Here is a 20,256-nt window from a genome sequence, read left to right as displayed (position 1 = left end):
AATTGTGTTACATTAAACATTCTGGACTGGTGAGCAGATAAACAGCGATTATCGTGTCAATTTAAATACATAATCTCTATTGATTTTGGCAACATTGGCAAAATTTGATTCTTATTTGCTATAGGTACGCAAATAATGTACAATTCTGATATCGAGGGGGTATCTGCGTTTGCCTGATTATGTATTTCAACTTAGACGACGAAAACAAATTTCGTTGGATTTGTATTGTAGAAAGTATAAGCGGCTTTTGAGCTTTTAAGGGGTTCCGTGGTCTCTTAATTGATTGCGTCGGATAGACATCAGATGTTAGGCGAGTTTAATCGTGTTAACGAACGAAAATCGATGTATTAGCAATTTAATCGTATCTCGGGAAAGAAATCGAGGGGTTAACGTCGGATTCTGGTATTCATGCCCGCGGCCATTCGGAAAAGCTAAATCTCTAATTGTGCAATAAATCTTCGGTAGTGCGCATCCTGCACAGGGATACCGATGTAGGAAAGAGTTACCGTAGCTGACGGGGAGAATTAATCGTCGCTTTTGCTTTAGAGCAGTCTCCCGTTGGCAATGGAAAGTGAAAATAATTAAATTCTAATCCCGCCGAGTTTATTATTCCAGAGATATTTCCGACGTCGTTTATCGATGATTAACCGTGGCACCTGCCGTTGGCTTCGTTAAAACAGCTGTGCATTTTCCTTTCACTAAGTCGGACGCGCAGACTTGAAGCTGTTAATACTATTCTACATCATTTGTGATTATTAATGCTTATGTTAATGAAAATGTCACTTCTTGAGGCATCGACTCGTTTTCACGAGACGCATTGTAGACATTGTACACATAAATCCGTATACGTTAGCAGGCATTATGGAACTGGATGAACTGTTGGTGTGCGCGCGGTATCGTAATTCATCGTCCGTTAAATCGCCTCGTTCGCCTTAATGACTCTAACAGCGTGGGAAAGCCATTCTAACCGAGGCGACGCGCGTACATTCGCCGTCTTTTATTGCATTTATCCGGCATTTCCGTCGAGGAAGCCACGCGACCGGTGGCGTATGTTAATCCATCGCGAATTTATGCGCCATAATTTCGGCAAGCGCGCGCCGTGCTTTGCGCCCACGCCGGATGACGTTGTACGAAATTGTAATAAAAGCCGCGAGTCTCCGATTACGACCGCGTAAACCTATATTCATTATTTACGTTCATGAGACGAGCTTCGCGATGCGATGCGACGGAGGAGACGAATATCTTCTGAAGAAGGATCCTTTATCTGTCTGTTTCAGGAATAATGAAGAGAGAAGCCGAGGCTGGCGCTATGACAGGTTCCGGGGGCCCGACGAGCCCTCACAAGCGCTATCGACAGGGTGACGATGAGCTCCGTCTTCTCATCCCGAGTAAGGTGAGTGTCGTTGGTCGATACATCGCGGTATCGCGGAACTATCATCGCCAAAACCCTATATTCGCTATAATTCGCGTCAGATTTTAGGGTAGAATTTTATTTGTAATTTTATTTTGACACGTATGTGCTTTAATATACATTTTACGTACGTGTGTGTTCTAATTCTTCAAATGTTTTTCGTATTGCACAGCGCACAAAATTATAAAGTTTTCGTCCTGAATTCTAACGAGAATTATGTAAATCATCTTAAGTGCATGGGCTTTAAACTTAAAGCCACAGAACTATGTCGAAATCAGGAGTTCTACCGCCTGTTTTTGCAGACGACATTGTTTCCCCCTGACTTCTGGCTAACGTTCACGTCTCTCGTGTGACATGGAAGCGTTTGTACCGTTCCCCGAGTGGTCGACGATCGGAAATGTCGACGGTTGGCAACGCCTCCTCCGTCTTTTTGACTGTGCGCGTAGTGTGGCGTTCCAATGCACAATGTGAACAGGTCGGACGCACTTCCCACGTAGTGGCTTCGCCACTGGGTCACTGTATTTTCTAGTCACGCGTGCCCGGTCTGGCTCTTTTCGCCGTTGTATCCGTGCGCGAATGGGAGTGCGGTTAAACGGCTCCCATACAGCGCAGCAACACGGTACCACCTTCCGACACGTTCGTTTTCATCGCGGGGCTCTTCCGGTCATTGTCGCCACGCTCGGCGGACCGTTATCGGTTTCTCTCGGCTGCTTTCTTTTCCCCGCGAATCTGTAAACGTCGAGACCGTCGGGAGTTTTGACCGACGAAAATGCCTTCGTGTCTGTGCAGCCCGGGGGCAGACCGTGCCTCTCTCGGTATCGCGGTCGCCTTTAGTGCCGTAGGTTCTCCGTCTCTATCGCCGATATATCGTCAGACCGGATGTTTCTCGACTGGGCGGATATTTTCTTGCGCCACCATTTCCTCTGTGGCGGCTGCAGTCTTTGACTGTACGTATGTTTTATGCGTACAATCGAAGATACCGGCCGCCGCCGCCTGCTTTCGAGGGCATCGGGAGAGAAGTAATATCGTGAATCGAGATCTATCTGTACCTCCTTTCGCTCGATAGTGATTGATTGTAGCATTGAGAATATCGAAGGGAGCAGTAAAGCACTCGTTTTCTTACGTTTCTTCCTTTGTTCGACGTATTTTCGGAGGAGGATGCCGATGATTCTATCGCGTAACATGCTGCAAGCCGATCAATGAGAAAACGATATTTTTTTTCTACTTTATGTTTCTTCCGTGATTTCCTTCGATATGACACATCGATATTTTTTGGGCTTGACTCGCAGCAACGATCCAATTTCGCGAGTTCCGCTTCGCGACACGAGACCATCCAATTATCAAAATAATTTCGACTCGATGTTGTCCTTAGCATAATCCCGTAAACCGTTTACGCCTCGCGCACGCTAATAAGCTTAATTGAATGACCGATTGTCACGAGGGAACGCAGATAAGCGCACCGTCATCGTTCGCCGGCACGCGAGTGCCCGAAAAAAACCTAACGTCGCGTGAAATGATATCCGGCGCGCGTGCGCGAGAGGAAGTTACAGCTCGCCTGCGTTTCCTTTAATTACCGCTGGTCATCTCTGATGAATGGGGGCGGAGGAAAATTCGCGAATTCGACGCTCGCTCGTCAGGGTGTTACCCGACTTTCGAGAGACTCGACCTTCCGCGGCACGCAACATTATCGCGAACGGCCCTGGAACGGCAATCGCGCCTGTTAATTTCGTAATGGACAACAAGAGCGATGTGTGTGCTACGCCGAGGTGGTGTGCCCTGATGCGTGCGATTTAATCGGCGTCGCGAGGGCGCCTTACTGCGATCCAGCCGGCCGAGCACGAACGAGCGTTCGTCGCGCTTGATCGCGGTCGAATCTCTCGCTACGTAATCGACGATATCATCGTGCGCTGTCATTGGTACGCGGTGTTGTGTCAGGGACGACCGCACCGGGTACGGCATTACCGATAGGTACCGCGGCCTTCGCGACAAGTCGCGAAATTCGTGACGTTCTTGGAGGAACTTGCTGGATATGTATGAATAAGATGTTTCGGATGGTCCACCGATCTTTCCTTCCGTCCGCGAATTTGTACTTTCCCGAGCGAAGAATGAACGCCGTCGCTCGGATGAAAATGACTGCATTCCTACGTCTCTATGTCATAATATGCCGCGCGCATCGAGGCGCGTCCTTGACGCGCCTTCTCGCGGAGGAGAAAGTGTTAATTGTGCTAGAGCTCATTTAATTAACTGACGAAACGCGGCGGATCTGTCGTTAAAGATAGCGCGCTGGTCGTGATAAAACGTGCGGGGCGTAACTAATCCGCAAAAATCCGTAGGATCGCATACCGAGTTGCGATTATCTTGCATTCCGCGAGAAACGGGCGTTCGTGCCCTCGCGCGGCATCAGACACGTGCCGGAAGTCTGGGCTGCGGCGAAATTAAGAGTCTAACTAGAAGTGGACGTGAGGTTTTTGTTCTATCGCGGGCATCGGACGGGCCTGGAGAAAGCGAAATGTTGATGCACGAGCCCGGGACTCGGAAGAATGGAATTTCCGTGTTTCAGCCTCTTTCATGCTCCGAGATGGATTATCTCACTCAAAGATTTTTTACTCATTAAATATTTGCTATTGCCGGTTACGCCTCCGGCGAGAGATACCTGTTTGATTAACGTTACAAAGACTGGGAAGACCACCCAAATATATACCTGCCCCATAATCTATCCTGTAATTTCGGACGTTTAGATACCAAATATTTGTATATGTGTTTAGAAATTTGCGCGTCAATTATCAGCGTCCGTGTTAGCCTAAATAGCACGCCGAGCGCACAGCTTTGCTCCGCGCGAATCGCAAAACTCCAATTCCGCCGATCACCTGTAAAATTTAAAAAGCATAGCAGTTAATGCGGAGAAACAAATAATTTATTCGCATTCGTAAAATTGCACCCTTCTTATTTTTATCACTTACTGTCATCTTTAAATCTCTTTTGATACGTTATTTCTCTTCGAAACTATCTTTATAACTCATCTTAACAGATCGAAGATATTTATTTAGCCTAATAATAGTTATTTATTTAAACTAAACTTTATTATGTTTGTGTTACAGGTTGCCGGTTCGATAATCGGCAAGGGTGGCCAGAACATCACGAAACTCAGGAGTCAGGTAAGCTTTTGCGCTTCGATTCGTCCGTAATTTCGCTGTAGTTTCATCCCTGTCTTTGTCTATCTACTCGCGAAACTCCTTGCTGCGAGCAAGCTAATAAAAGAGATAGTGGAAGACATGGATCGTACAAACAATCGAGCAGAAGATCGTAAAAATAATTTCCGAAACGTGTTCTGAAACATTTTTATTATACATTACGAAACGATATGTTTTTACGATCTTCTGACTATACGTTTATGTTTAGTTCTAATTATGTGTCGGATTTTTAGTTGATTGAGAGTCATTTTTGTTTCATTTGTCGGTTTTTCCGGCGGCTAGCCGATATTAATCAAAGACTTGCATTTTACTTTTCTTGTGCGCTGTCTATGGACCGATGACGCGAGTGCCCGTAACGTAATTAACCCTTTAGCTCCCTGGAGCCTTTTAACTTCGTTTGAAACTAATATAATTATGGTTTATGTAATTACGGCACGCGGTAAAGGGTTGATATGCGAAGATTCATGTAATTTGTGTAAAGAGCGAGGCATGGGAGCCGCGCGCACAAAAGGCTTTGTCGCGAGAATTTGTTTCGCCAGGCGCTCGTCTCGTTTTCCAAAGACACCCCGTATCCGTACGAGCTTCATTATGCATTTGGTTCCTTGAAAGGCGGGGCGCTTTCCTCGTTTCTCGTGTATCTCGCGCCGTACGCTCATATCAATGTTTCATGAGACATTTATTACTTGGTTGCAAGGAAGCCTCGGCCGTAGCTAGCTTCGATTTTATTCTCGCGCCATATTTTAAGAGTGACACGCGAAATTTTGTGCACGCTCGCAATGATCGATGGCGAAAGAACTCGTCCTCCTTACCGAAATGTCGACGGCTATGTCGACGTGGACGAATCCTCTCGTCTTCGCGCGCGCGATGGTCAATACATCACGCTATTTTCACGTTAACGTCGCGTCAACGTAATGTAACGTTGAACTACGCATTGAAAATCTTTCAGTCATACTTTAACCAGCGGCCGGGAAATTCGTTGTTTTACTTGAACCAAATGAGTATATGAACGTGCAGTACATCTCAGCATTTTGTGATTTAGAGTGATTTTGTCAGTGTTAACACAATTGTGACTCACAATCAATTCACAGCCAATTAGCTTACAGTAGCCTCTGATGAAATAACGATGACGATGAATTAGCGCAATTCCATTGTTGCAAAATCGGCAGATACTAGTAGATATTTGTAAAACTATTGAATTTTGTTGTGAAATGGGAAAGATTTTTCGGAAAGATGTCTGCCAATTTTGCCGTATACGTCATTTCAATTCATCATAAGCGTAACATTGACGATCCGCGATGTTATATTGAATAAAACAGCTCCGCTGAAATAGCTGAAGGGGGGCGCCGTAACCGTATCCTTCGTGTAACTCGTAACTGCTAATAAATCGCGCGATTTTACGTTTACACCATTACATTACTCGCATTAACAATCTCTTCGAGTTACGGTGGGGGTTTCAGCGCAATTTCAGCCGTCGTATCGAGCTGCGATGTTGAAGTGCACTCTTGGGGGAGGGACACATACGGTATCGCGTTAATCGCGTGAATGTCGCGCTTTAATCGTGCGATTGTAATGCCGTGGCAAATCATTCGGAGATCTCCGCCACGGATTTTGATACACCGGGCGGGCGAAGCACGTCCGGTCCGTCGAGAACGTTCCGTGCACACGCACGTCCTTCGTTCGGGTGCACTGGCACACGAATGCGTTCTTCTCTCGATGAGCCACGCCGCGATTTTCGTAATTCTTCTGGCGTAAATGAGAGAGAGAGAGAGAGCACGAAGTCACAGTACTGTTAGAATAGCGAGATTCCGAAAATTGGATACAGCACTTTGGGAAGCGGTAATTAACGAGGAGCTGTCTTACAATTAGACGAAATTATCGTGAAACGATTCGAGGAAATTCTGTCATTAAACGCGCGAGATATACCTTTAAATTTATAGATCTTTATTATAATGAACTCGATTCATCATTCGCATTATTAGTCAACTCTTGTTTTTAATCAATGCAAGCTACACCGGACGGAGCAAATGGAGCGGTACGATTATCGGATATAATAACGGATATTCAATTAGTCTGATAGCTTGAAAGGATCGTTTAATACGACGGAGATATCGGAAGCTCTAGTCTCAAGTTCACTTTGCCTGGTAAATGGCACAATGCTCTCTGGTCGTTATTTCCGAAGAGTGCTGTATCCGAGGGAATCACTGGAGAGGATCTCTTAGCGATTCACTTTTAGTTCGCGCTGCCTTCCCGGCAACTTTCTACGGGACCCTCCTTGCGCGAAATCCCCCGCCGCTCTGCGGAGTTTCATCGTTCGTGCGCGGACGCTACGCAAACTTCCATGGGCGACAGAAAGGTTGACGTTAAAGGGCTGCCTCGGTCGCGTGTAGAAAAATATTGGAGAATCGCGCGCAAGAGAATAACTTTACTCGTGCAACATGTTGGACGGATGAATTGCATCGTGTATCAAAAGATTATAATGGTTACAAATTTCTTGAGCGGATGTTCGGTAAACGTAACTTATTGCGTCCGTGGCGATTTTTCTGTCTGCACATCGGCGAACGGAACGGCCAAGTTATTTCCATTCGCGGCGAACTCGCGGAACTATCGCAGTGTCTATCGCGACGTCCACGCTTCGTCGCGAAAGTTTCAGGCTCGCGTCGATAAAACTTTCCGTACGGTTATCAGTTACGTGCCGGGCTCACCCGCAAGTTACACGGGATAGTTAATGGACCTCTTCGTTCAAAAATTAAAAACTTGCTTGATTAACGGCGTTTAGCGCACTTTGTTAGCAATTGAAATTGAGATATTCTTCGGACCGCTGTAGAGCGACGTCAATTAAGTGCCGCGTCGGGAAAATTATTCGAGTACGCCTTCAGAATTCCTAATGACTTCAATGGCGAGGTAGAGAGAAGGAGAGGACGACGATACCGGCCGCGCGGTCTTTGCCGAGATGATACAAGTACGTCTTGTTGATTAAGCACTTCCTTGAAGAGAGAAGCCGCGGTATCTCGTCCGTAACTTCGCGAGTTTTCGCCAATCGTATTACGATTTACGTGAAAGAATCAGCGGACTTTCTCATCGTACTTAAAGTTTAAATCGGATACTCCGTAGGCTTATTGAATGTAAAAAAGAAACGCGCTATTCTTATATAAGAATGCGAGGTGTCCGTTCTCACGCGATTCTCGTTGTTCGACCTCATTTTTCCATGCCAATATTTTTCTCGCCCCCTCGCAGCCGATCCGATGACGCAAGGGAGGGAGAGAGGGAGGGATTAGGTAGGTGGGACAAAATAGTGGGGGGGGGGTGTTTTGTGGACGTAGAGAGCGGAGCGTGGGTGGAAAAATCGGGTTAGGAGGTTAAGCCGCGAATTAATCCAGCCGTCAGACGTGATGTCTAACTTGGTTGATGGTTTGTGCCCTGGCCCCGCCCCAACCCCGGCGTTGCCCCCCTGGCGTTGCCCTGCCGTTGCCCTGCCGTTGCCCTGCCCGGAACGACGGACCCCGACTCGATCGGCAAATGGACCACCACGACCCTACCAACAATCGACAACAACCACCAACCAACCACCAATGAACCAACCACCAACCACCATGGCCCAATCGACAGTACAAAGCCTCAATCATTGTACCCGATTGCCCCGGACCCGAACGGTAATGACCAACACCAACTACTTAATGTTCTTATTTTTCTTTGTCTCTAATTACGAGGTACCTATTAAGACGCCTGCGGCGAGAGCAGCGAATCTTTTTTCTGTATACTCTATATACACCACTACTATTTCCACCTTTCGTAATCTATTTTCGTGCTACTATAATACTACTACTATTACTACTACTCTTCTTTTTCTTCTTCTGTCTATCTATCTAATTATCTGTTTATCTGTCTAGAAATCTGTCTTTCTGTCTGTCCGTCCACCTGTCTATTTCTGTTAATCTGTCTGTTTTTCCGTGATACCATCTTTTTATTTTATCGGCATATTATGTGTTAACACGGCGACCATTTATCCAACACTTACATCGTCTACTACTTTTGTGTTTTATTTCATTTTTTTCCCTTGTTTCTCATGAACACGTCTCTCTTATGCGTGTCCTCTTGACTGTATCGTCGCATGAGATGTATTGAAAGAGATATTTCAGAAAATACGTTTTACTATACAGTAGTCGTTTTCAATTTTAATGTCGTAAAATCTTTTTTTTAATTGTTTTTTTTTTCAAGTATCGCGAATGGTATCGATACCGCGACAAGTCGATATCTTATTAGACTTAAGCATCCTCAACAGCTTCTTGCGCGGCTTCGGCTTTGGGTGAGAAATCGGTGGTCTTACAAGCGAAAGCGGACGCAGCACGTGTCGCACTTGTTGTTGGCACGCGGTCGCGCGAATCGTTCCTGATGAATCTGTCGCGCCTGTCACGAGACCGCTTATGAATCAGACCGATTTAATTCAATCTGGTTTAATCTCGCAATGGGAAAAAGAAAAATTATTTTACCATTAAATTCACCATTGCAAATTTTACAGAAATATGTGACGCGAGGACACGTAGAAGAATACATTTCACAGATTCTGTTTTTCTTAATTTTTAGATAAGCGTGTAACACCCGCGCGCGCGCGCGCGCGCTACGGATTTGTGTACTTTACGTATGACCAGCGTGCTCCGAGGATTTCGCTGATCTTCTAAGCGCACATACGGACTTTCACTCATTTCTTTTTCTCTTTCACACCCTCCCTTTCTCGTTTAATTTGTTATTTGTTGGTTTCTCCTGCGTAAGCGCCACGCAACAAAACGTGTGCGATATCACTCGACACCCACACACGTTTATACACACACGTACGATGTCGGGATATGTTCTAAACGGTGTCTGTAATATGTGGCTAACACACGGAAGCTAAAATGTGGTATGTGACGCACGCGGTCGTAAGGCCGGCTCAGTGTTAAAGGTTACGACTTAAGGTGTTGTTATCGCGTTGAAAAGTCAATTGTAACGTCAAGTAATGCTCTCGAAAGAGAAATATCGTGAAACGTCTCTTATTTTAACCGAGATCGAAGACTTAAAGCGAGAGTTAAATTTCGGATAGTCGTAATGACGAAATCACGAGCGTCATTCTATATTCGCGCAGTTCACAAACCAACACTCTTTCAACGCGACAAAATACCTTCACTCTTTAGATATTCCGCCCCGATAAGTGGTTGTCCCGCTACAAGTACTCCGACGTGATTAATTAACTTGCCAAGTCGAAAGTCATTACCGATATTTCGCACTGTGGATCAGTGCCGCGCGCGTTTATGTGCGAATCCCGTCAGAGAAGAGATATTTTAATGATAACTTAGACCGGTTATTATACTCGATCATCTACTTCATTGCGGTCGATTGATGATTACGTTAGATATATGTCACGCCTCGATCCGCACACTCGGTGTCGTTTTCTTCTAAGAAATTATGTCGCCCGCGCACGAGCGCAGGTATTAACGGAAAATTTATCTTCGTCCTGGGACGGCAATAAATTTTTTTATCGCCGACGGTGAAGCTCCTCGAGAATGCTCCCTTAATGCGATTTTCATTCGCGGCTGTACCGATACGGCCGGGAATTTCGCCGGTACGTAATAAAGTACTGCAAAGTCGAGAACGATCCCACCGAACAATCTGCACGATTATGATCGCCGCGATCTATTCTCCATACAATGCAGATGGAAATAAATCTTTGAGAAAGTTTTAGAAGTCTCAATATTATATTAACGGTTCGTTTAAAAGCTCCTTTTAAAAGATATCATTTTGTTCGCGAAGATTTTCATTCTTTGTGCAATGGACATTGTTACTCGATTGCTCTCGACAAGGCGATACACGCGTAGATGTCTTTGCAGATATGTTTGCTCTACGCTTCCCTCGGAACCGCGGCCCTCATAAAACATTCAGCCATCAAACCTTAGAATCGTTCGAACGCTCTTCAACGTTTTATGCACCATGGAGATCTTTAACTGCCGATAGTATTCTCTTTCTCTTTCCATCCTTGTCGTGGAGCAGCGTCAAACGCCATAATCTAAACCTCGCCGTCCGCGAATCTCAGTATATATACGCACGTCCCCTGCGATTCTCGAAGGGATGACTTTCGACCAGCCAACCCCGTAGCTGTAACGTGCCATCCGTGCAATCCGTGCCATAACGCCGTGATCCATCGTTACAGAGCTTGTCTAAAAAGTATCAAGCTCTGTAACGTTGGATCACGGCGTGATCCGCATCGATCAACTTGCGTGAAGTACGTATCTCAATCTCGACTTACCCGGGATTACTGTTCTTCACCGACTGATGTTGATCGGTTTAACCGTCCTGTTTTGTCCTCAAACTGGGTTAAAACTAGGAAAACTCGTAACGGGTGATGGCAGCTTTCGTCAATCGAGAACGTCGCCGACTAGGAGATTCCTAGGAGCGCATATATAGCGAATAAATAACAAATTAACACGTAACAAACATTTGCATTTTTAAATATACAGGATTGCGGAAACTAAGCTAGTCCAAAGTCGCAATATCCCCGCAATCGCGCTGCGCGGAGAGATTATTTTTTCAAAAAGAGCGCGAATAACCGCGGATTACATCGCCAACTGGATGCTTTTCTCGCGGGACCGGTAGAAAAGCGCGTGCGGAATTCGATATGTATATCTAGTCGAATGGAAGATACGTGGCTTCAGCCCGTTATAGCGGGGAAGTAGAACGGAAGTGGACGACGAGAAGGAAGGAGAAAGGGTGAAAAGACGAAGGGAGAGACCGACCTCTTCGTGTATTCCCTCGTATTAGCGGGGGGGGGAGGGGGGTGGATTCGTGCCGTCGTTCCGAAAAGTTTCGTGTTTGTTCTCGATCGTGGGAGATGATAGCGGGAACTCTCGGTGCGCTTCTTTAAAACCGTAGGAAAAGGGATACCCGAATACCATCGTCCCCCTTTTCAAAACTCTGAACGTATTAAATACCAATAGAGAAGGGGAGAAAAACAAGTAAACCGTCAATCAATTCTGAATCTCCCAATTATCGTAACTCGAAAGAAACGAATGATCTATTTAGCGGCAGAGCAGCGGCACACTTCGGGACTCTCGGGTCGCTGAAAACAAATTACACGCTTTATACGGGGATGACGTTAAGAGAATGGAGACGATGTTCGGGTTTTTCCCGTTCCTATCCTATATATCTCGCTATGTTCTCCCGTTCCGCCGAGCGGCGACGATTCGGCCGGAAAGGAAGCGGATCGATATTGATTACTATCGGCGGAATTGGACCGCGTGCGTATTACCGGGGGTGTTTTCCGCGACGCGTAATTCGTCCCGGTGGGGACGGACGTAAAACGCGATCGTTCCGATCGCGCGGTACGATTGCGGCTGAATAGATGTAGGTCGGGAAAATACCGCGAGGCTGAATCTAGTCCGAGCTTACGGTCGATCGCCGTGGCCGCGATTGCACGCGATCCTACGCGATTCTCGCAAGCTGCGGTTGTTGACTCTGCTACGTGGCGGAACTGCTGGAATACACGTCGCACTCGGATTTACTGTGTGTAACGCAATAAATCTAAATCCCTCAGCGCTGCCTTAGTAACGCTCGTAATTTTTGTGAAACGTTGCGAGATGCCCTGGATTTATCACGTGGTTAAAGATTTACGGCTTCGACAGAGATTCGTTAATCCGCAGAAAATCCACTGTACGTTGCAGTTGACAAAGAATGGTGTTAACTCAGCGGTCGTGCGTCCGCATTGAAAATTGATCTTGTAGCGCAAACGGCGTTAATCGCGTGCACGGCGACAAATATCGAACGCGACACACGGTTGCCGTTAAATTTGTATCGCCTTTTAATGCACAATGCGTTGTCATCGCGATCGCGCGCGACATTTTGTATCATTGGGTGTCGGTGTCGACTTTTGTAACTCTTTCAGGCTCGAATCCAACATCGAGGTACAGATGTTCGGGATATACAATGAACATTCGTAACGTCGTTGAGACTAAATGCGATGCACTATATATACATCCAGCTCGGATCGACCCGTGTGCGCATTTAATTACTTTCTACTCCATCGGGGGCGTGTTGGAATTTCATCGACGCCTCACTTTGGCTCGGTTCGAAGCGCTCTAACGGGTGACGTCGAAATACGCACGGGGAAAAGAGGGACGGGAAGGGGGTGGCATCGCTGGTTGATGTAATCACACGCGAGCGCGTCTCGTACGCACATACGTCATTCGCACGGGGCTGTATGGTCGATATAGCACGTACGCGAAATCACGCAGCGGTATGTAAGGTCAGCATAATTCTGGAGGTCCTTCTGATTCTAGGGTGCTCACCATCAGTTCGGACCTGCCCACTGTTCTGCAAGTGTTGAACGAGGTCGTACCTAATCTGGAAGAGGTAAGTGCTAAACTCCTAATCCTCACCCGCCTCTTTCTCGAATAGTTTGTACGCGCCTTCGCGCTCCTCTTAATCCCGCTCGTTTGAGATCGCGACGACCGATCCCATGCCCTAGACCGTAGAAGCAGCGCATCTCGATTTTCCATTATTTATTATAGACACGATTTCAGAACGGCTCTCGCCATGGCAGCGACGAGATCGATGTGCGCATGCTGGTGCATCAGAGTCAAGCGGGATGCATCATCGGCAAAGGCGGTCTGAAGATCAAGGAGCTCCGCGAGGTGAGTCAATCTTTTCCGATATTTATTCATGACTCGTGATTAAAGATGACATAACGCGTTTTCTGCGTTTTCCTCGGCGAACAGCTATTTCGCGGCATGTTGCCACGTTTGTGCGATTTTGCATGAGAAACGGCCACGTAAATTGGAAATGCAAAACGACGCGAGTACCAAAAACTGAGCAAGGGCAAAAAATGTTTCCTTGTCGCTCCAATCCCTTTACGTTTTCAAACTACACGCCAGTCTACCGAGTATCGGATATTTAATTTATCAATTGATACAACATCAAAGTAGCGGCGCCAACAGCTTGGAAGTAAATCCAGCCCCATCCTTTCGTCGGGGAGGCTCTCACGGAGCTCTCACGGAGCTTTTATTTTATTAACAATTCATCGGCGATCGCGAAGTTTTGCCTCTGTGAACGCAAACACTGCGATCGGTTTATGGACTTTAAAGCGTGTATTAACTTATTAACGAAGTGAAAGACAGAGAGATCGAAACTTTGAAGCGAGCTTGTTTATAATGTATTCAAACTCTTTCAGTTTAATTATGAGTGCAAGGGAACTTTCATGAAAGACGTTGTACATCGTAAAATTTCGCGGTCGGATACTTCGGACACCGTATAGATTTGCGCGCTGCATAGGATACGCGAGTTATTGGTATTTAAGGATTCGTATCAGCGAGAAAAGATCGTTTTGTTTCGCTCCGTTCTGAGAATGGCAACAAAGCGGCGTAGCAAGATGGAACGACAATTAAGTCCCCTTTAATTAGCGATCTCTCCCCGACATTGTGGCCTGGATTTTACATAACGAGCTCCATACTCGTCCGGGTTTTCCAACGAAGGGCTCGGCCTAGCTGGCTGGCTGACTAGTTGGCCCGTTCTGAAATATGCAACGTGGTCAAGTGGCTCGTTACGTTTTCGCGTTCACGAGAAACAAAACTGAATGTAGCCGACCGACCGACCGAGCTTTTGTCTCGCTTCGAATCAGTGAGTGTTCAAGTTGGAGTGCCGTCACTTTCCTCTTCCGTCATATTTCTCTTTCTGTTTCTCTTCGAACGATTCGTTCAACGTTTTTTTTCCCGGTCTGACAAATTTATCACTCTAACGCATTTGAAAAGTCAATGATAAACTCGGAAGGTGACGGCAGCGATCATTTTGCAAACATCGTGTTATTTTGCTAATCGAATTGTTGCAATCCTTAATACCGCAATTATTCTCTTCAATATTTCAATTATATTAGCATCATGAAACTAATTGAAACGATAATCATACGTAAAATAGCAATCACATGTGAAATAAAATTAAACACAATAAGTAGAAACCTTTTATAAAGCGTTACTTCTCTCTACGGTTTTTAACTGGCTATGTTTTTCCAGTGGCGCATGCCACGGTTAATTAATCAGCTCGTATTATCCACGAGAGTTTTTATTTACCCCGTATTTTTGCGCTATTGCCATCATTACACGGCTGTGAGCAAATTTAGCAAATTCCATACAGCGCCTGTATATTCGCGTAACACGCGCAATAATGTTGTTTAGCAATTTGCTGAAAACTTATTCGTAATTTCGTCAGCCTTAACATCCTCCCCGGTGAAGAGCAGCCGAGATAATTAGCCTATTAGAGTTTAGTTAACTGCTGCGTCAGATAATACATTTTAAACGTATTGCTTGAGAGGGATGGGGAGTTGAAACAATCGAATTTCACGATGTTGTAAAAGGTAAAGGTAAAAGGTAAACTAGCGGGCTTTTTAATCAATCAGGAAAAATGTTTATTTTACATTATGTAGCGTGCACACAGCGAGCTTTAAACTTTTTAAACGGTGTCGGAGCAAAAAGCTTCGCACAACAAAGGAGATAAATTCCGACGGTTTTGTTTGGTGAACAATCAAAATTCATACCTGAATAATTTGACGCGATTCACGAGACGAGAAACACAAAAATTGCTCTCTGTACCTCGGTGCGACGTGGATAATAAAAGGAGCCGCCGCGAGTCAGACTAGAGGGGCCCCTCTACCTTTACGCCCCCCCCTCGAACGGGGGACGGAAGACACGGCACCGCCACTCGGCGACATCGCCGAGTCGTTTTATTTCGATTCCGCGGGGGTTGGTAAGGGATAACTTTATTGATTTTGAACGGGATTCCGGCGAGCTCTTCTTTTTTTTATCGTGTCATCGAGGATTCCGTCTCGCTGCCAGAAAACGCGCGCGGCTCTCCGATCGCCGGCTTTGTCGTTGTCGAGGAGATAAGGATTGAACGGGATAAGGATTGTTTATTATTCCGCGCGAGTACGACGCGCGCAGTTCTCCGGAATTCTATTTTCTTTGCTCTTTCCGAATGACGAAAAGAGGAAGGTTCTTTCCCGTAACTTATACATAGGTGCGAGCGAAATGGTGCCGATTGTCAAAACGCGTGCGTGCGCGCGCGCGCGCGCGCGGCTTGAATAGGCCCGCAATTTTCTGCAAATTTGTCGCGCGAAAAGCTGACCGAGCGCTCTGTTTACCGCACGAATTATTACGCGGCCGATACAACAATGCGTATGACGCGACGTGTACGACGAATTATTACGCGCGGATAATGCCTGGGACGATGAGAATTGTGTGCGATCGAAATTTATCGACTGTTTTGAGGCACGTGCGTGCGGGCGCGCGGGACCGCGGTTGCGGGTTTATCACCTCTAATTAACCCCTCGAGTTTCCCAGCCGCTCGATAACAGAGCTAGTTAATTGCAGAGCAGCGACGCGATTTCGGTTGACAATGTCAGACAACTCGGCCAATATTTGCGCGGCGATGACGACGACGATAACGCTTAACTTCCTTGATTTGACCGACGTCGCTGTGCATTTATATCGAAAAATTCGCTGAATATCCTCGCTCCGCGACACTTCTCTCCCGCATCATCGAAACGGAATTTGATACGAGGTCCATGCAAATAGATTGACTGATAAATTCGGATACTCCTTAATAACGGCGTCCGAAGGACGTGAAAAGAATACGAGATGCGGCGGAGAGAAAATATGCATGACACGAGGTATGGTGGTGACACGAGACGCGATGCGCTTGCATCTGTGAGTATAATACGACCACGATCGTATACTTTGAATCTTCAAAAGAGTCCGCGATATCGACATGGCGTAGTCAATGGATGAGCAAATCGTCGAATCGATTTCGTACAGTCTTCAATGATTTTTATTCAAGATCGTTGTAATCGCGAGAACGAAACTCACAAAATATTAGAAAGTGTCATTTCTCTCATAAATATTGCCGATAAGATCGCACATCGTCGCCGTGTAAAAAATGGAGGATCGGCGAAAAAACCGGCGATCTGTCAATTGAGTCAAAACTCATATCTCGGGGTGTCCGTTTAATTTTGCAAAGGTTTCGCGGCTACGCTCGATGATACGCCGAGCGAAATTCGTCATATTCGTGCCAACGCGAGCGTTCGTCCAATCAATCGACAAAAATGCTGGTCGGTTCGAGAGGTACGCCTCGATGTCCCGCCGCGCCGCGCCGAAGCCCAGGGATCGACAACCGGGTCTGGACGTTGCGCAACGCGAGATTAATATGTTTGCCGTAGAACCGATGTTTCATGCGCGACGTGCTCTTCTTTCCCCTCGGGGGAGGAAGACGGCGTAGTTCGGAGTACGCGGGCGTATTAACGTACACGAGGAAGCCATATGTCCACTTGCAGTAGCTAATCATTAGGCGCGCTCACAATGCAGCTCGTCGCGTGCTAACCACACGTGTGCGTGTCATCAGGGGAAGCGCGTTCTATCACGCAGCGACGTATCCGCCGCTCGCGTATCTACAACCGCATGCACGATCTACATGCACGTACGATGTGGCAATTGCGTGGCCTCGCGTCGCAGCCGATCTTCGATCTTCGTCATTCCGGTCGCGTAACGTAACCGCCGACCGCCTATTAATTCCACAAGAACCACCATACTAATGTAAAGCTCGTCTATCGATTCGAGGAAAATCGGTCGCAACAGGTCGCGAATACGAACGTGGACCATCTCGTCTCTTTCGCGTGCCTCTTTACGGCGCAATATTTTCTTCTCCTTTTTTTAAAGACTTTAACTTTTTATTGATAAACTTCATCACGGCAGTCGGATCGTAAAAAGAGCGAAACTAGCTCAGGCGGCACTCTTCTCGGCGCATTCTTTCGCGACGTTAGTGCTTTTTCTTGTGACAATGCTTTCCTTCCAGTGCCTTCCACTCGTCGTCTCGTCGTCTCGTTGAGGTAGTCAAAGCTGCTTCGCAAGTTTCGTGCGTTTAACGGACGAACGAGAGAAAGGGCGACGTACCGAGTTAACGGACAGGGGCAAGCAAAAAAAGCTCTCTTCCAGCGAAGCTCGAAATTAATTCCAGGAAGGTACACCAGATAATTATGCACACGCGATGCCTTTATTATCCACCGACGCCGTTTTGTCTACGGCGCGCGTTTGGGGTACGGGGCGAGGTAGAACCAGAGAGGAGAAGAGAGAACGAAATATGTGCGTTGCACCGCAGACTGTAAAATTACGTTTGGGTGCGTTCCTCGCGTATCCAATGTTTACGAACTTTTTTATCACATAACAGATTGTTTCTTACGTCAGCATTGAAAAAGGGTGCATCCACACATTAAATTAAAATTAATTGATTTATATATATATATAGATATTTTCAATGAAGGCTGCACGTACCTATTTGTGATAGCTTTTATCATGAACAATTTTAATCGCAATTAGATAAACGTCATTTATCGCAGATGCGTAGGCAGATATATACGGCCGAAATAAATCGCGTGTATTTCTATATAAATTTATGTGTGATCAGGAAAACGAGCTCAAACAACCGCGATGTTTGATGGTCGTGGCAAGAACCGCCCGTTTAACTCCGCGAAATGTTTGACTCCCTCTCGATTAAACTGTACGATTAATTAAAGTATCAAAATATTTGCCGCGTACGCACGATTCGCGTCAACGCAAACTTTACCGGTGATTTTCGATACCGAGCGCGGCAGCGAGTGTCGCTCGTAAAAGGGATCCGTCGCGCCTCTCTTTCGAAATCCACTCTTCCGACGTCGTGTCTATTTGAGCTAGCTTATTTGACAACGTTCACCTTTCTGATCGTAAAAATCCGACCGTGTCTTTCACGGTGGAAGTTGCGAGAGGAATGGCGCAAGGCGTTCTAGCGAGGGAGCTCTCTTCTATTCTTTCAATCATTCGTTTGCCGCGCTAGGGAGCACTCGCGGGCAACATGTGTTGCTATGGGCCTTTCTGGCGCTGAGGCCTCGCACGCAATCCCTGAACAGGTGCTGCCGAACCAGGTAACGGACGGTTCCGAGCAGCTGCCACGCCAGGTGTAGCGCTAAGTCCCTGAGCTTCGCCGGTGACGCTCAGCGCGGCAAGACGAGTCTTCGGGCCACCTTAACCTTTCCTTCCCCCCCCTCCTTCGACGAAGGTATTGCTCGCGTCTTTCTGCAGATCCGAGGATATATCTCGTTCTCATCAATGCGCGCAACAGAAATACAATTTTTTTTCCGCGAGATTATTTCAGGCATAGATAGACGCGAGTAAAAATTGAACACGCGTCAATTTTATGGGAAAAACAGAACGATTTGTGAAAGTTGATTCAGAGAAGAGCCGAGAATTGATACTGCAGTGTATGCAATAATTTTGAACCAGGTTTATTGAAACCAATATATACGCCGAGAGCTCTATTCAAATATTCCGGCGATTTGCAATCTGATCGAAGTACCGGGTGGTCCCAAGGGCGACTTAACAGGGGAAGCATCGCGCAGCGGAAGCGGGCGTAGTGGTGAGGCCCCTTTGTGGTTGAATGAGGTCCGGGTGTAGTCGCGACAGCGACCGAAATCGAGCCAGGAGCGCATGACGGATCCGCGAACCCTACCCGCCTTTTCAGTAGTCGTTCGTTCGCACGTTCGCGAGGTTCTCCACGCTCCACGGTTCGACTAACTCGTGTAGCAAGACATGTTCTCAGTGCACACGATTCAGAGGATTTTGCGGAGTTCTTGTGGGGTTTTCGTCGATCACGGGTACGTCAGTTGAACGATATTGATTAATTTCGCGCGCCGGTGATAGTTTCGTTTGTTACGAAATATCGAGCTTCTTTTTAGAGGATTCTTTTTATTGTATCACTGTGCGTTTATTAGAAGTACGTTCGTTTCTTTGCTTTAACACAGAAATTTTTGAAACTTTAGCTTTCCGTTAATGAAGCATTTAAGAGAATTTATTGTAAAACTTTTCGCCATTATTGTAACTTGAAACAAAGGCGCGCGCTATCGAGAACTACTAAACAAAACTTTCAAATATTAACCGGAGGCGGAAGCAAGTAGATACGGGCGCGTAGATACAGGAAAGGAGCACGTTCATCTGTTTGCCCGCGTCGGGAATAGGCTAGGCGAGTAAACGCGGGCTCAAAAAGTGGAGTTTGCGCTGAGATTTATAAACTGTTTATTAAAACAGCGAGAGAGAGGCGATGGAACGTGGAAATAAAGCGTAGCGGGGAAACCGTAGAAAAATGAAAGAATCGAGGAAAAGAGAAGAGGCCTGTATTTGCCTTAGCTATACGTCTGTGTGCAGACGCTGCCCGTTTTCCAGACACACGCGTTTTCGCTTCCGTGCTTTCCGTAACGCGGGTCGGCAGAGAGCATCGTTGCTGAATTTAGATCGGACGCATGATACTTAATGGGGATTCTTTATGTACGATCGATTATGCGAATTGATTGAAAAATTTCCATTGTCTCCGTATTGGAGATGTCCGCTCACTTCATCGTTTTGTGTTATCTCTGTTGTCACGTGGTCGAGTGTATCGTGGACGCGTATGTACGAACGTACAAATGAAACTGGGAAAAATAGATAACTCCAGATTATCTCTCTCGCTAGATAAAGCATTAGGAAAACGAGAGAAACTGTTCCTTTAACGGGAATTCTGATCCTATCATTTAGGCCCATAAAGTGAAATGCGGTATTATCAACCCTCACGATATCTATCAAACCTGAA

At 46.3% G+C, this 20,256-nt stretch overlaps 1 protein-coding gene across 5 annotated transcripts in view; it reads left to right on the top strand.

The window, feature by feature from the left end:
- Hnrnp-k (Heterogeneous nuclear ribonucleoprotein K) overlaps nt 1–20,256 on the top strand; it is an 83,482-nt gene that overhangs the window by 38,937 nt on the left and 24,289 nt on the right. For all 5 annotated transcript variants that reach the window (XM_071699895.1, XM_071699898.1, XM_071699896.1 and 2 more), the window contains 5 exons: nt 1,278–1,393; nt 4,510–4,566; nt 8,209–8,252; nt 12,903–12,975; nt 13,146–13,256. In XM_071699895.1, the coding sequence (XP_071555996.1) occupies nt 1,283–1,393; nt 4,510–4,566; nt 8,209–8,252; nt 12,903–12,975; nt 13,146–13,256 (396 nt within the window). In that variant the 5' untranslated portion in view covers nt 1,278–1,282. The remainder of the gene's footprint in view (nt 1–1,277; nt 1,394–4,509; nt 4,567–8,208; nt 8,253–12,902; nt 12,976–13,145; nt 13,257–20,256) is intronic.

This window comes from Temnothorax nylanderi, unplaced genomic scaffold (assembly GCF_030848795.1).
Source record: "Temnothorax nylanderi isolate EJ_2023f unplaced genomic scaffold, tnyl_v1.0 TNYL_tig0020_pilon, whole genome shotgun sequence".
Classification (NCBI taxonomy): domain Eukaryota; kingdom Metazoa; phylum Arthropoda; class Insecta; order Hymenoptera; family Formicidae; genus Temnothorax; species Temnothorax nylanderi.
This window is presented reverse-complemented; position numbering and strand designations above follow the sequence as displayed.